The 14,223-nt window shown below is 43.3% G+C and overlaps 2 protein-coding genes across 8 annotated transcripts in view; one reads left to right on the top strand and one right to left on the bottom strand.

Annotated features, from left to right (window-relative positions):
- FYCO1 (FYVE and coiled-coil domain autophagy adaptor 1) overlaps positions 1 to 14,223 on the bottom strand; it is a 54,187-nt gene that overhangs the window by 5,859 nt on the left and 34,105 nt on the right. For all 3 annotated transcript variants that reach the window (XM_077304506.1, XM_077304508.1, XM_077304507.1), the window contains exons 14-15: positions 13,590 to 13,734; positions 1,715 to 1,810 (exon numbers count right to left, since the gene is read on the bottom strand). In XM_077304506.1, the coding sequence (XP_077160621.1) occupies positions 1,715 to 1,810; positions 13,590 to 13,734 (241 nt within the window). The remainder of the gene's footprint in view (positions 1 to 1,714; positions 1,811 to 13,589; positions 13,735 to 14,223) is intronic.
- On the top strand, positions 4,926 to 13,030 carry CXCR6 (C-X-C motif chemokine receptor 6). Of its 5 annotated transcripts, XM_077304513.1 has the most exons (4): positions 4,926 to 5,178; positions 6,622 to 6,691; positions 8,776 to 8,832; positions 10,251 to 13,030. In XM_077304513.1, exon 4 carries the CDS (start codon positions 10,253 to 10,255, stop codon positions 11,279 to 11,281), a length of 1,029 nt encoding a protein of 342 aa, XP_077160628.1. In that variant the 5' UTR covers positions 4,926 to 5,178; positions 6,622 to 6,691; positions 8,776 to 8,832; positions 10,251 to 10,252; the 3' UTR covers positions 11,282 to 13,030. The 5 variants fall into 5 exon arrangements, with proteins under 5 accessions (XP_077160628.1, XP_077160629.1, XP_077160627.1 ...); XM_077304514.1 differs by lacking the exon at positions 6,622 to 6,691 and having other exon boundaries at positions 10,428 to 13,030; XM_077304512.1 differs by lacking the exon at positions 6,622 to 6,691.

Here is a 14,223-nt window from a genome sequence, read left to right as displayed (position 1 = left end):
TGCAAAACTACTGATTTGAAAGCATATGGTAACTCTTAGTTCATAACTCTATGCTTTAAAGTTGCTTTTTTCAGTTGCTAAGAGCAGTGGCTTCTAATCTGGTGAGCCGGTTGTGATTTTCTGCTCCTCCACATGCAGCCAGCTGGATGATCTTGGACTAGTCACAACCCTGATCACACTGTTCACACACAGCAGTCAGAATTCTCTCAGCATTACCTACCTCACAGAGTGTCTGTTTTGGGGAGAGGAAGGGAAGATGATTGAAAGCCACTTTGAGGCTCCTTCTGGTAGTAAAAAGTGGGGCATAAAAACCAAGTCCTCCTCCTCTTTTTCCATTTATCTCATTAGATAGGACTTTTCTAACTAGTTGTTACAACCAACAGGGATTTGCTAACAGGACTTGCGTCCATATAGTTGCTGCAAGTTCCCCTTAGGAACTCCACTTAAAGGCCTGACATTTCCCAGAGCCAAAATAGTGCTGAGTTTGAGGTGGCATTATTGTGCCTATTGAGAAACTGCACATGAAAGAATTCATTGTACATAGAACCCTTATGATGGGGAAAAGAACGTCTCCTCGAGCACCATTCTGGCACTGGAAATTACATAAGGGAATGGCAGAAGCCTCTTTTCTCTCACTCCATGGTCCTGATCGGAACTGCTCATGACAGACTTGCATTCATTGAAACATGGAGTTTGGCCGCCAAACACCTTGGATGTTTGACTACTCTTCCACATGCAGAAAGGTATTTCTGAGTGCCTGGCAGACATTTGCTTCCATCGTGCAAGCTCCCCCCCCCTTCCGGCTGTGCAAAGAGAATAAAGATACAACCAGAGAATGGTTTCTATATGTAGAAGCTTGGTTTACATCTCAAGATTGTGGAAGGGCTGGCACATCTGTGTACAGAACTGGTACTTTCTCCCTATTGCACTATGTAGTGATTCCACATAGAAGTCAGTGGGATGACATCAATGCATGCAGTTAAGGGTCATTTAATTAGTTCAGTTGAGCCTGTACAAGTTGGGGTTGGTTGGTGTAGTGGTTAAGAGTGGCGGCCTCTAAACTGGAGAGCCAGGTTTGATTCCCCACTCCTCCACATGCAGGCAGCTGGGTGACCTTGGGTTAGTCACAGACCTGTTACAGCTGTTCTCACAGAGCAGTTCTGGCAGAGCTTTCTCAGCCCCACCTAACTCACAGGATGTCTGTTGTGGGGAGAGGGAAGGGAAGGCAACTGTAAACCGCTTTGAGACTCCATTGGATCTCTTTTTCTTTTCCCCTGACAGCTGCTGCCTATCATGCATAGCCAACAGTCAGTGGTCATTGCAAAGTATGTACAAAACATAAATATTCAGGAAGGCATTTTTATACTGCAGTGTCTTGCCATGCATATTATATGTACCACCTTGCTTTTACTACATTATAATCCATTTCCTGTTTTTGCTGGTATGTCATGCCTTAGACAGGTTTCTTTTTGTTTGTTTGCAGTATTTTGCAATGCATCCTAACTCTCTCCAAGAAAAGTGGGCTATTAAATAAATAAATAAATAAATATTTCTAAAAAGGGAAATAATATAGCTGATGATGAACTCTGACTGATCTCCAGGTTTGCTGCTCTTAGAATGAGATAGAGCTTGTAACCAACAACCCTAGGGACTCAACACAGTCCTGTTCATATATGCAGGATACGTGAGACTTAAGCAATAGGGTTTTACCCACATCAGTTCCCCTGACTTCAACAAGCAGATCTCTGCATCTTGGGCCATTTGCAGGTCTTCAGATTCATCAAAGGTGGACGAACTGTAGGTGCTGTTGCTGGGAGAAAGAGAGAGAAAATACCATGAACAAGCATTTTGCAAAGTAATAGACTGCAATCTCCAATAACTGATGTCCATTCATATTTGTGCTTCTGACAATACATCCAACTGATTTCATTTATGGATTGTTTGAATTCATCTGAATGTCAGTTGTCAGAAAGGCAGCTTAGAATTCTTACGTCATAATCAAATAAAATGCCTTATTCGCTAGATCTCAGTGAAGAGTTTTGAGTTGGTTTTTTGCTGATTGTGAACCTAAATTTTTAGTGAATTTGTATATACACACACACACACTACCGCTCTCTTCATGCTATTTATTTTTCTCATCGGGGGGAGGGGATACAGCAATCTATTGGCTGTCCCCACAAATTTTTCTGGGTTTGTGCTTAGCGACTGGGGTGGAGAACAACTTGAGCCCCTTCCCTCCATACTGCCTCCATTGTAAATTCCGGCTCTTCAGGCACTCGGTTAAGGTAAGGCTTCCCAGGGGAGAAATCATGCAAAATGGATGGGCCAGACAATCACGTGGAGAACCTGGTTTGCCCTGCGGATGGAGTGTGGTAAAAAGAAGAGGCTTGAAACATCCTCTCCTATACTATTTCTCTACCATCACAACATAACATATTGGAGAAAATAAAGGGTAAAGTGAAAATTATTTTCCCGCTCCCCCTTTTCTTCATGACTCTCCTCCGAAACCCCTTTTGAATGTTCTTTAGATATTCTCTGGATGGGTAAACAGGCAGGGAACATTCAGATCCCTAGCCTGGAAAGCCCAGGAGCACCTGATCTCATCAGATCTTCAAAACTCAGCAGCATTGGCCTGTCAAGGCAATCCAGAATGACTATGCAGGGGTAGGCCCTGGCAAACCACTTCTGAATAACGCTTGCCTTGGAAAACTTGTAATAATCAGCACTGGAAACTTATAAGCAGCACTAGAAGATTCTCTAGTAGCTGCCCAATATTTAAAGTCTCTGACCTCCCTCTCGCGTTCATCAGATTGCCAAAAGCAATTTATTTTCCATTTGCTGTCTTTTTACTGACGCTCATATCTGAGAAACGAATGCTTCCAAGGCAGTGTAGGTATTTTGACCTCTTTCACTCAGTTTAAGAAACATCTTGCCTAGGCAAGCAATATTGGGAGTGCTCTGAAATGTCAAGCTTAGCTCAGAAAGAAAAAGGTGCTGATGAACAGACAAAGGCTGTGAGCTTTTAAGAAAAAAAACCACAGGAAGTAATCATAGGAAAAGATCAAGTACATCTCATCAAAATGTGATAACTAAAGACAAAAATAGGTCAACACTGTGGCTTATCTTAGGCCTGCGTTTCACTGTGGTGTGAAACCTGTGTCTAGGTTGAACCACTTCAGACTGCAGCTGGTCTGCATGGCAGGCAATTTATTTATTTAACACATTTATCACATGTATATAAATTCTTCTTGATCCAATAAACGCCACCTCCCCGTGTAACTAGAATGTCAGGGCGCTCAGAGACTTTCCCCCTGACTTCCTTAGTTTTGTGTAGGTGGGGATGGAGAAGCGACGAGCCAAATTCCCTCTTACTCCCAGCTGTGGATTCTCTTGATTTCTCTCCAGCCCACTTCATTGGAAGTTATGGTTGCCAATGTTCAGGTGGTGCCTGGAGATATCTGTATTTCCCAGCCCAGAGCTGGCAACCCTCTTGGAAGGCAACACTTAAATGTTCAAAAGACACCAAGCTTTCTAGGGATAAAGGGGGTGATGAGAAACAATGCTGGAGGTAAATTCCCAAGAAGATACTGCTCAGCAGCTCCTTTTCATTTATAATCAGCAGTAGCATAGCTAGCATATTTGGTACGTGGGGTGGATAATTTTTTAACACCACCACTGTACTTTTTTTGCCGTCAAGTGACAGCTGACTTATGGTGACTGAAAAGGATCAAGGCACAAAGACTCTAAAGAATATGAAAAGCACCACTAGATGAGACCAGCATTCCATCCAGCTGAATGTCCTGCTTGACACAGTGGCCATCTGGTGGCCTTGGAGGGCCAACAAAAGAGGGCATAGAGGCCAGAGTCTTCCTCTGATGTTGCCACACAGCACCAGTGTTCAGAGGTTTACTGCCTCTGACTGTGAAGGCTCCTTAGTTACCATGGCTAAATCTATCTAAACCCCTTTTAAAGTAATAAATGCTTCTCGTCTTTTGTGGATCTGCTGTCGGTCAACTTAATTGGAGTGACTTCAAGCTCTAGCATTTCAGAAGAGGGAGAAAAACGGAGCTGCACTTACCTGTAAGTGAAATGCTGAAATGCACATGTGGCATGGACAGAGCGCCCCCTCTTCCCTCAGTTCCGATCCGCCGCTGAGAGCCCAGGCCAGAATACATCAGCCGAGCCCCCAAGACTAAAGGCTCACAGCGGGGACGGGGGGAGGGGATGTGTTTCTGCACACTTCAATGAACAACGGTAATTGGTAAGTGCAACACCGTTTTCATTTACAGTCTTGCTGTGCAGCCCCACATTGGAACCTTCACGAGCTAAGACCTCTGGAGGTGGGGTGAGCCCTTAGGAGAACAAGGACTGAAGAACCGCCCTCCCAAACTGACAATCTCTTTTGTCTTGGAGGTCGAAGGCATAGTGCCTCATGAAGGTCTCTTCTCTTGCCCAGGTAGCTGTTTGGGTCTCTTATGAATCTGTTTATGTATAACTTTGTCTGAATGACTGCACTAAAGTTGGACTGACTGGCCGGGCTTTATCCACCCAGTGCATAATTTTATACCATTCTATCTTGAAACGAAAAACAGAAACACCTCCAACATGTAAGAAGCCCTTATAAGAGATTTAAAATCTTTCTTCTTTAAGCTGCCTTCCAGTGTAATGTCTCTTTTTATGATTATTGCTGCAATTGTGGAACAATTGTGTTTAGCATATAATTCCTCAATCCTGCGTAACGTACATATAACGTATGTATAAACACACATACCACCCTTGACATAGACAGCCCAAACTAGCCTGATCTTGTCAGATATGAGAAATTGAGCAGGGTTGGCTGTAGTTTGTATTTGGATGGGAGACTACCAGGGTTGCTATAAGCGATGGCAAAGTGCCTATGGAAACTCTATGAGATTACCATAAATCAGCTGTGACTTGATGTCACACACACTCCAATGTAGCTCAAATGACAAATAAGTTCACTTTGATGGGTCTGATATTGGGCATAAATTTTTTGGTTCCCCCGCGCCTGCTTTTGTTGTATATTAAAAAACACACACAAAAAACCCAGGAAATCCCTGACACAAGAATTCTCATAAATACCCAAAGCTACCGCCTTCATCAGACTGTGGTTGACTGATAGTTACATCTTCTTTATCACTTCTCCCTCACTGCAAGGTAAGTGCCTGCCTCCCCTTGTTTCAAATGGAAAATTATAATATATACAGGGACAGGGAGAAGAAGCTTTGCAAGATGTAATTGGTTCTTTTATCCAGTCTGCTGTCTTTCAAATGAGGGATTTCTTTCATGTTTCCAATAACAAGTATATGGTGCAGGGGGTGGGCAGCTGCTATTCAAATATTCGCCCAAGGATGCTTTGTTAAAGAGAGTCTGGCAGAAGGTGTAGGCCACTCTGAGCATCTTCTGGGGCTCTGTATCCTGGCCAAGTCTGACTAGGGAGAGCTCCACACAAATGTATGCATGTGTATCTTTAGTTCCTTGTTACTGCCAATCTCTACAATGTTAATGCAATGCAATACATAGCCTGTCTACTCCTAATTCTTCTCAGAGTTGGAAGCCAGTCTTCCTTCCCAGTTTTATAAGCATTTTCAGATCTTAAACATGCCACTGATCTCCAGACAGATATTACACACCAAAGCTGCATCTATTTCACTCCCTTTCATTCAGCATTACATTTTATACCTCCAAGCCCTATTCCATCTTCCACCCAGGCTTTGAAGAGATTAGAAAACACCATCAAACCCATCTGGACCATTCTAAGCTCCCCGAAGAGATCAGGGCCCTGCCGGAACTTCCACAATTCCGCAGGGCCTGCAAAAAGGAGCTCTTCCATCAGGCATTTGGTGGGGCCGACTGAGCCATAACACCTACAGGTGCCCCCCAGACTGAGGGACCGAACCTACTGAGGGATTGTCAAGTTATTGTTGAAGTGCCGTTCTAATTGTTCCAGTTTATGTGTTGTTATTGTTATACTGTTATATTGATTTTGATAGTATTCTATGTGAATATTCAAAAATGTTTTATGTAAACCACCCAGAGTCGTAGCAAAGGGCAGTACAAAAATATACACAACTAGAACATTATTATAAAGCAGATTAAGGAGATGTGGTTGTCATAGAATAGATAGGGCTATGAATCAGCCATTTTAGACTGCTGAATAACTGGTCGTATGGATCCAGTTTACTTATTGGAAATTTTCCTTGTAGAAATGGCTTGCTCTGCAAGCTTGCAAGCAACATGGAAATTTTTATTAATCCTTATATGTCAGGAAACAGTGCACTGTCAATAACTTCACTACAGCCAGTTTGGAGATAAGGCAAATTATTAAATGTCCTTGAGATCATTCGTAAGTTGGCAAAACCTTGAGAAAGCTTTGGATACATATAATAGAACACAAAAGTAATGTTAATCTTTAAAAATCAGGTTTTCCTCTGATTCAATACTTTCTAAAGAACTAGCAAGGTCCCACAGACTTTGCATATGGGGCAATGTTTAGATCAGAATGCCATATTGATAGCGTGGGTTTTGAGACAGATGACTCTGGTTTCTTCATGGGTTAAATGGGAGCCTCAAACCGTTATCAATTTTTATCTCATTTAGGTGATAACACTTCAAGTCAGCCAATCACATTTCTGTCAAGTTTTGTTGCTGTTGTTTCATTATTTTACAGGTTAGTTTACCTGTGGAAGTTTTAGAGTGACTCCGCCTTTATAATATCTGAAATACATTCATGGATTTGTGGCTCTGGATACCCTTACGCACTTTTCACATGCTCAGAGTTTACTGTCTTTTTACTAAGTTTCCTACTTCTGCTTTTAAATATATATATCTTTTTTGTTTTTTATCTACGTTTTTATAGATTCTTCCCCCTCAAGAAATGTATGTAAAACATGAAGGGCCAGTACAAGTCAATGAAATTTTTTTCCCCCTTCCTATGATACCATTGCTCTTTTTTCCTCTTTATGATCTGGACAGATGCTTCAGTTTGTCTTTTAGGAACTTGTTCTGCAAACCAAGCATTAAAGGGCCATGGCAGAAGATGTTAGAATGATAAACAACAGAAGATGTTAGAATGATAAAAGCTATCTCATCTATAGTGCTGGTTTTGCTGGGTTTCCTAGGAAATCAAAAGGTTGCCTAGAATGTTAGCAGGCAGGTTTTCCACTGAGCATCGGCCTTTAGAGTCATAGAGTTGGAAGGCACCTCCAGGGTCATCTAGTCCAGCCCCCGCAGAATGCAGGACATTCACAGCTACCTGCCCTCCTACAGTGACCCCAATTTCATGTCCAGATGATACCTCCCCCCAAAAAACCCCCAGAATCCCTGGCCAGTCTGGTCTGGAGGAAATTCGCTTTCTGATCCTGAAGTGGAGATGCATTTCCCTGGGTGTGCAAGAAAGGGCCAGAAGAGCCAAGCCCTTCTGCCCACCCACTTACAATCTGCCTGAGTTCACAGAATCAGCATTTCTGTCATATGGCTATCTAGCCTCTGCTTAGAAACTTCCAAAGAAGGGGAACCCATCACCTCCCGAGGAAGCCTGTTCCACTAAGGAACCACTCCGTCAGGAACTTGTTCTGGATGTTATGCCAAATATCCTTTTGAATTAACATCATCCCACTGGTTCTGATCCAACTTTCTGGGGGAACAGAAAATAACTCTGCTCCATCCTCTACGTGACAGCCCTTCAAGTACTTGAAGGTGGCTTTTCTGTGGTGGGATGCAGCCTCTTCCCAGAACCCCCATGGCTTATCGTTATGCCTTACACACCTGCACGTTTTCTCCATACCTGAATTGTTGGTCCTTACTCTTCCATAGTCTTGCTCATTAACTCTTCCTGATCCAGTTCAGTCTGCATGCCTGATACCATACTGGAATTCCCAGCTACTGCCTCTGGCCCCAGCACAATTCCTGCACAACTCCAGTGACACACTTAAAAGCTTTCACCTCATTTTCATAGCACTACACGGTGTAGCTACAAAAGAAAAACTCTGCCCTCTCTCAAAGCATCTCAATACTGATTTGTATTTATAGTTTGATGCTTACACCAAATCAGAACAGTGGTTCTCAACCTGGGGGTCGGGACTCTTTTGGGGGTCGAATGACCCTTTCACAGAGGTCATGGCAGGGCAAGCAGGGATGCCATCCACACAGCAGCCTTGTGGGGTAGATCGAGATAGAACATTTGTCTGTCTGGAGCAGTGGAAAAGAGCAAGATCGGCATGGTGGGACAAGAGGCAACTGAGAAACCCCGGAAAAAAAACAATTGATATACAATCATGAACCATGGATCTTCACGCCATTGGTCAGTTTTGGTTTAATTTCTGTGAAAGAACACCTGCATAATTGTATGGTTGGAGGTCGCCACAACATGAGGAACTGTATTAAAGGGTCAGGGCATTAGGAAGGTTGAGAACCACTGAGTTAGAGGCAACTCCGCAGTGGAACAGGAATCCTCGGAAGGTGGTGAGTTCTCCTTAAGTAGAGGCAAGATAGCCATCTGACAGAAGTGCTTATTCTGTGAACTTAAGCAGGCTGCTTCGTTCTTGTGGCCCTTTCTTGTATACTCAGGGAAGGAGAACAACCATAAATGCCCTATTTCCATCTGTTGCCCCCAAGACCAGCACAAATTCCTTTCTGATTGGCTACTCGGCTGAGTTCCAGCTGGGTTGATACTTTAAGTTTTCAATATGCCTATCACTCTGTTATTATGTGTCATGCGATAGCTTAGGTTGAAACGTGCCATTTTTGTTTCAGAGACCAGGAGAAAGCATCTTTCTTGACCGCTGGCTTCTGTCCGGCCCAACTTGTGAAGTAAGGCTGTTTTACTCAGTACTGGAATGGGTTTCTCGACGGCTCATGCCACTTAGCTATGAGCTGTCGTTTCATTTAGAGACAGGAATGATTGGTAGACAAGCCGTTTAAAAATGTCCGTGCTGTAAATACTCTCCCCCCCCAAAAAAAAACCCCAGTCCAATCATGCAACCTGGGTCTCCCCTAGAAATGTAGTCCCCCAAATCAGATTCACGAAAGAGACATCTGAACAGGACTTGGGAAGAAAAGCTAAAGTTAAAATGTGTTTGATCACTATTATGTTACCAGGACTGCTATCAACTGAGGATCTGAAGAATTCCCTTTCTCTCAGTTTTGTCCACTTCCTTTTTGAAGTGAGCCCCCCCTATCCCCCAGAACTGCACATAGTACTCCAGGTGTGGTCTGACCAACATTGTGTGACTTTGATGTGCTGCCTCTACTGATGCAGTCCAAGACGGCATTCGCCTTTTTTTACCACTGCATCACACTGTCTGCTCATGTGCAGTTTACATCTCTCAAGGCCAGTATTTTTCGCTCAGTCCGGCAATATCTCTCCCAGATCTCAGGCTTTTGCATTACCTAACGCCTGTACCTTTCAAATGGAGGTGCCAGGCACTGAACCTGGGACCTTTTGCATGCCAAGCAGATGCTCTACCACTGAGTCACCAGCTGACCCAAAGAAGCCTTAGTCAGCTTCAGAGTTATTGACACTGCGATTTTTGCCTAATCTTGGGATATGGTCACATTCTTTCCCTAACTGTACTAGATCAGGGCATGTCCATGGAGGCACGGACATCCCCCAACTCCTTGCAGGCACAGCTATTCGTTACAAAGTGTAATAATCTGGAAACAAAGAGAGATGAGATGAAAGCCATTGATCTTCCTTAATTCAATTAGGTCTACACACCTTGAATGTGAGCTCAAACCACAGGATTAAGTCACTTCAGGGGCTGCTGCTTGAAGACAAGTCATTTGGCTGGTTTCTACAGTTCATGAGAATGTTTTGGACCCCAAAACCTCCCACTAATAAAAGGCAGCTGTAACTATGGAACACAAGGTTCCTGCCAATGTTTTTCCTGGGGGCCAGGGAGCCCCTAAGGCAGCATAAGTTACAACATTGGGGATCTGCAGAGGGGAGAAATTGCCCCCCTTTCTGTTCCTGGAAAATTTAACCTGGGTCCAGCCTAGTATTTGGAAGTGCTGCCACACTAGATAAATGACCCCGTGTATTTGAAGCTTGGTACAGCTCAGCTTCCTTCCCTCTCCGTGAAAGACGAGGCACCCCAAACTCAAGCCTATCGCTGGCATTGCTGTACTGCCTGAATAGACATATGCAGAGTTTTGTAGCAATGTAGGGATGCCCTGTGAGCCCCGGAATCACCTAACTAGACACTTTGTCAAATGTTTGTGGATTACAGGTATGAGCACCGATGAGGATTATGAGGCATTCCTCAGAGCAGTGTCCCAAGAAGACAACAATGATTTTTTCCCAAAGTTTAGCAAAGTTTTCCTCATCTGCATGTACTCATTTGCTTGCCTCTTTGGAGTGTCTGGTAACACGCTGGTTCTCATTGTATTTGTTTTCCTCGAGAAAGTAAAGACGATGACAGACGTATTTTTAGTGAGCTTGGCTACAGCGGACTTATGCTTTCTTGGGACACTGCCGTTCTGGGCATACTCCGCCGCCCACGAGTGGATCTTTGGCACTTTGGCATGTCGGGTCATCCGGGGCTTCTACACCTTGAATCTGTATGGCTCCATGCTGACCCTCACCTGTGTGACCATTGAGAGATATTTTGCCATTGTCCAAGCCACCAAGGTCCACGTCAGCCAATCCAAGAAGGCAATCTGGGGCAAGGCAATCTGCATTTCGCTTTGGATGGTTTCCTTGGCCTTTGCGTTACCGCAGTTTGTGTACAGCACACAGGCTGAGTACGACAAAGTAGTATGCCAGGCAAACTATTCGACGCTTCAAATGCAACAATCCATTGAAGTCACTCAACTGTCTCTTGGGTTCTTCTGCCCTATGCTCATCATGCTCGCTTGCTACTACACCATTATAAACACTTTGCTCAAAGCCAAGGGTTTCGACAAACACAAGTCAGTGAAGATAGTCCTGGCGATCGTCATGGCGTTTATTTGCACGCAGGCACCCTACAACTTGCTGAAACTGATTCGTGTCGTGGACCGGCACATCCTCCTCCACAGGTATTATGAGTACGCACTGATCATCACAGAAGCCATCGCCTATTTCCACAGCTGCCTCAACCCTATCCTCTACTTCTTCATTGGAGTGAAGTTTAGGAAGAATCTGAAGAAAATAGCTAAAAGTATTGGGTGTGCCAGATATCGACGAGCGGCAAAGCAATGGCAGATGACCGAAGAGGATGGTTCAAAGACCTGCACAGCTTCAAACAATGTAGAAGAAACGAGCCTGCAGCCACTGTAAGCAGAGCACGGCCTGATGTCCTGAACGCGGCTTCATTCTGGTCACTTGTATAAGCCAACGCCACAAGGTGCATTTTCTCAGTGAAACCGTACTGTTCCCAGACTCTGTGAAAGCTTTCTTACATGACGACAAGCGTGCCTATTAATTCCATTGCATTCCTGATTGCTGCAGGCACCTTCTGAGAAAGGGCTGGACTGTGCTGAAGTGCAGCTGCTTCATGAGGGATTTCAACAGGAAGACTGAATTAAAATGTGAAATTTACCTCTCTTTGTAGCTCATCGCTGGTAAGTAAGAGTAAGAGATATTAGCTTCCTGGCCTGATATAGGAAACTGCAAGCCATGTGTACAGCTTGAATTACTGTAGCATGAATCTTTTAATTTTAAAGATGCTTACACTATGACAAAGCTTTTTCTGGCACACATGGAAATGTACTCTTGATGTAGAGCTAGGCAAAAGCTGAGAGTGGTGGCCACAGATAATACATGTTTTAGAAGGTGGGCTCCAAATCAGATACTTTAGAAAGGCTATTTGGAGCTGCACCCAACAGATTTTTCTTTGCCACCCAGCAAGTCTTTTAGATCTTGTACAAAAGAGCATTCCACACATTAATTTGACCACTGAGGAAGACCCCTCGGGGTCGAAATGCGTTTGGTCTGTTCTGTCGTTTGCAGTTAGATATGTGTTATTTTTACTTTGTTTTTAATATATTGAATTAGTGCACTTTGTTTACTAAATATTTGTAAAGATTTTTTCCTGGCTTTTGTTCAGGTTGGGTTTTGCTTTCCTTTTTTGGTTTCGCATCCCACTTAGAACATAACATATAGTTGTCCCAGTAGAGAGGGGCTGTGGCTCATTGGTAGAGCATCTCCTTGGCATGCAGAGGGCCCCAGGTTCAATCCCCAGTATTTCCAGTTGCCAGTAGGTGATACGAAACCACTGCTAGTCTGAGTATACTGATTTTAATGGACTGATTCAGTATAAGGCAGTTTCATGTGCTCATGTGTAAGTACAGGCAAACTATTTCGCCACTGAGCCTAGTAGGAGCCACCAAAGTCTCGGGCAAAGGTCCTTCTCAGCTTGGACTGCTCTGACCAAAATCTCATTTCATGAGCTTAAGCCTTTGGGTTGAATCTAGACAAAATTTCCTGTTCAGAGAAAGTGTGTGTAATATGGTGATATGCTTAATGCAAAGGGGAAATTTAAATCTTGGCAAGATATTAGATATGAAGGAATTAATATTCAATGGTTACTATATTAATGGCCACTGTCAAGATTAAAGGAAATAATTAATATGGAAGGTGGAGCTCTAAGAGCTGATTATAAAACATAAAATCATTTACGACAATGGAAATATAAGTTATTACTTCTGTTTGAATTAGAAGAAGTGAAAAAATGGACAGTGAAATGGATGCAGAACTTAAGAGAACAAATAATTATGAACAAAACTGGAATATAAATGTATAAAGAATTTGAATTTGCATAATAGTTTTGAATTATTAATTCTCTTTTTATTGTGAGATGTTTAAAAGATATCTTTTTACATTCTGATATATAAAGGGTTATAGTTAATATGTAAAAGTGATTAAATGTGTAATGCAGAATATGTACTTCTGGAGTCTGGAGTCTGGAGTCAATAATAAGGATTATTGTGAAAGTTATGGAGGAGGACATTGGGGAGAAAAAAATATATATATATTCTATATACTCTGCAGTATATAACAACTTTTGAGGAATGTGATTTGTTATATGACCCATTCTGTCTTTTATATTTCTGTTTTCTTAAAATAAAAATATTTATTAAAATAAAGAGAAAGTTTGTGCATGAGTCCGCCAACTCACAGCTGCTACAGGCCTCCAATTTGCCGCTCAGCCTCCCCCACCCCCGAAACACACCCAAAAGCAAACGAAACCAATAGGCAAAAAGTGGTATCTTCTTGAGATTTATTATCCTAGGTTATTTAAATAATTTTGCAACCAGAACGGGGTCCCAGATATTCAATCCCACTTTCTGTTACTTCTTCAGTGGTTGCAATTGCACCAAACCTCTCTTTCCCAAGATCATGTGGAAGGCAGAGGCCGGGGGCCATTTGCAGTGGCAGGCAGGAACAGAAGTTCATCATTCCCGAGCCCACCAATTCTGGCCCCCAAAATTCCCCCTCCTGAGGTCATTTTTAGTTTGAGCACTTGGTCAGAAAGGGGGAAATTGGCAGAGGCAGGGTCAGCAACGTGGAAGACAGGCTGGCAGCCCAGTGCTTCTTTCCTCATGCCTGACTCCTTGATAACTTTGTTTAAATCATGTTTACTCACAGATCAGTCATGCTACGGTCCAGGGATTCTTCTTCAGTTTGGCCTTCGTTAGGGAGGGAATCCTCTTCCTGTAATTGGCCCACTTCCTCATCGGTGATTATATCGAATGGGGCCTCCTCTGCAGGCTTAGAAGCTTCTGGTGTAACTGCATCAAAAAAGAGGGGAAGGAGAGATGCCTTTTAGAGTTGGAAAGATTGTTAATCCCCCAACAACATGTTCTGCATCAAGTTAGTATGTATTCTGGGATTTCGCAGTGCCGGAGCTAGTGTGGTCTAGTGCTCAAGAATGTGAGACTAGTATTTGGGAGACCTGGGTTCAAATCCCCTTCCATGCTGCAGATGCTGGCTGGGTGACCCTTGGCCAGACACACTCTCTCAGCTTAGCCTATCTTCACAGGGTTCTTGGGGGGATAAAATGGAGGGGGGTGCTTTGGGTTCCCATCCGGGAGAAAGGAGGGGTACAAATGGATTAGATACATAAGTACATAAAGATGAACAGAATTTGACTGCATGAGAATCCACCCACCTATCTATCCTTTTGGACCAGCATGGCTGCTAACAACTTTCATTTGCTAACATGTCCATTTTCATCCATGAGAAAACACAGAATCATAGAATCTTAGAGTTGGAAGGGA

The sequence above is a fragment of the Paroedura picta genome, chromosome 11 (assembly GCF_049243985.1).
Source record: "Paroedura picta isolate Pp20150507F chromosome 11, Ppicta_v3.0, whole genome shotgun sequence".
Classification (NCBI taxonomy): domain Eukaryota; kingdom Metazoa; phylum Chordata; class Lepidosauria; order Squamata; family Gekkonidae; genus Paroedura; species Paroedura picta.
Note: the sequence above shows the minus strand (reverse complement) of the source record. Positions and strands in the feature narration are given on the sequence as shown.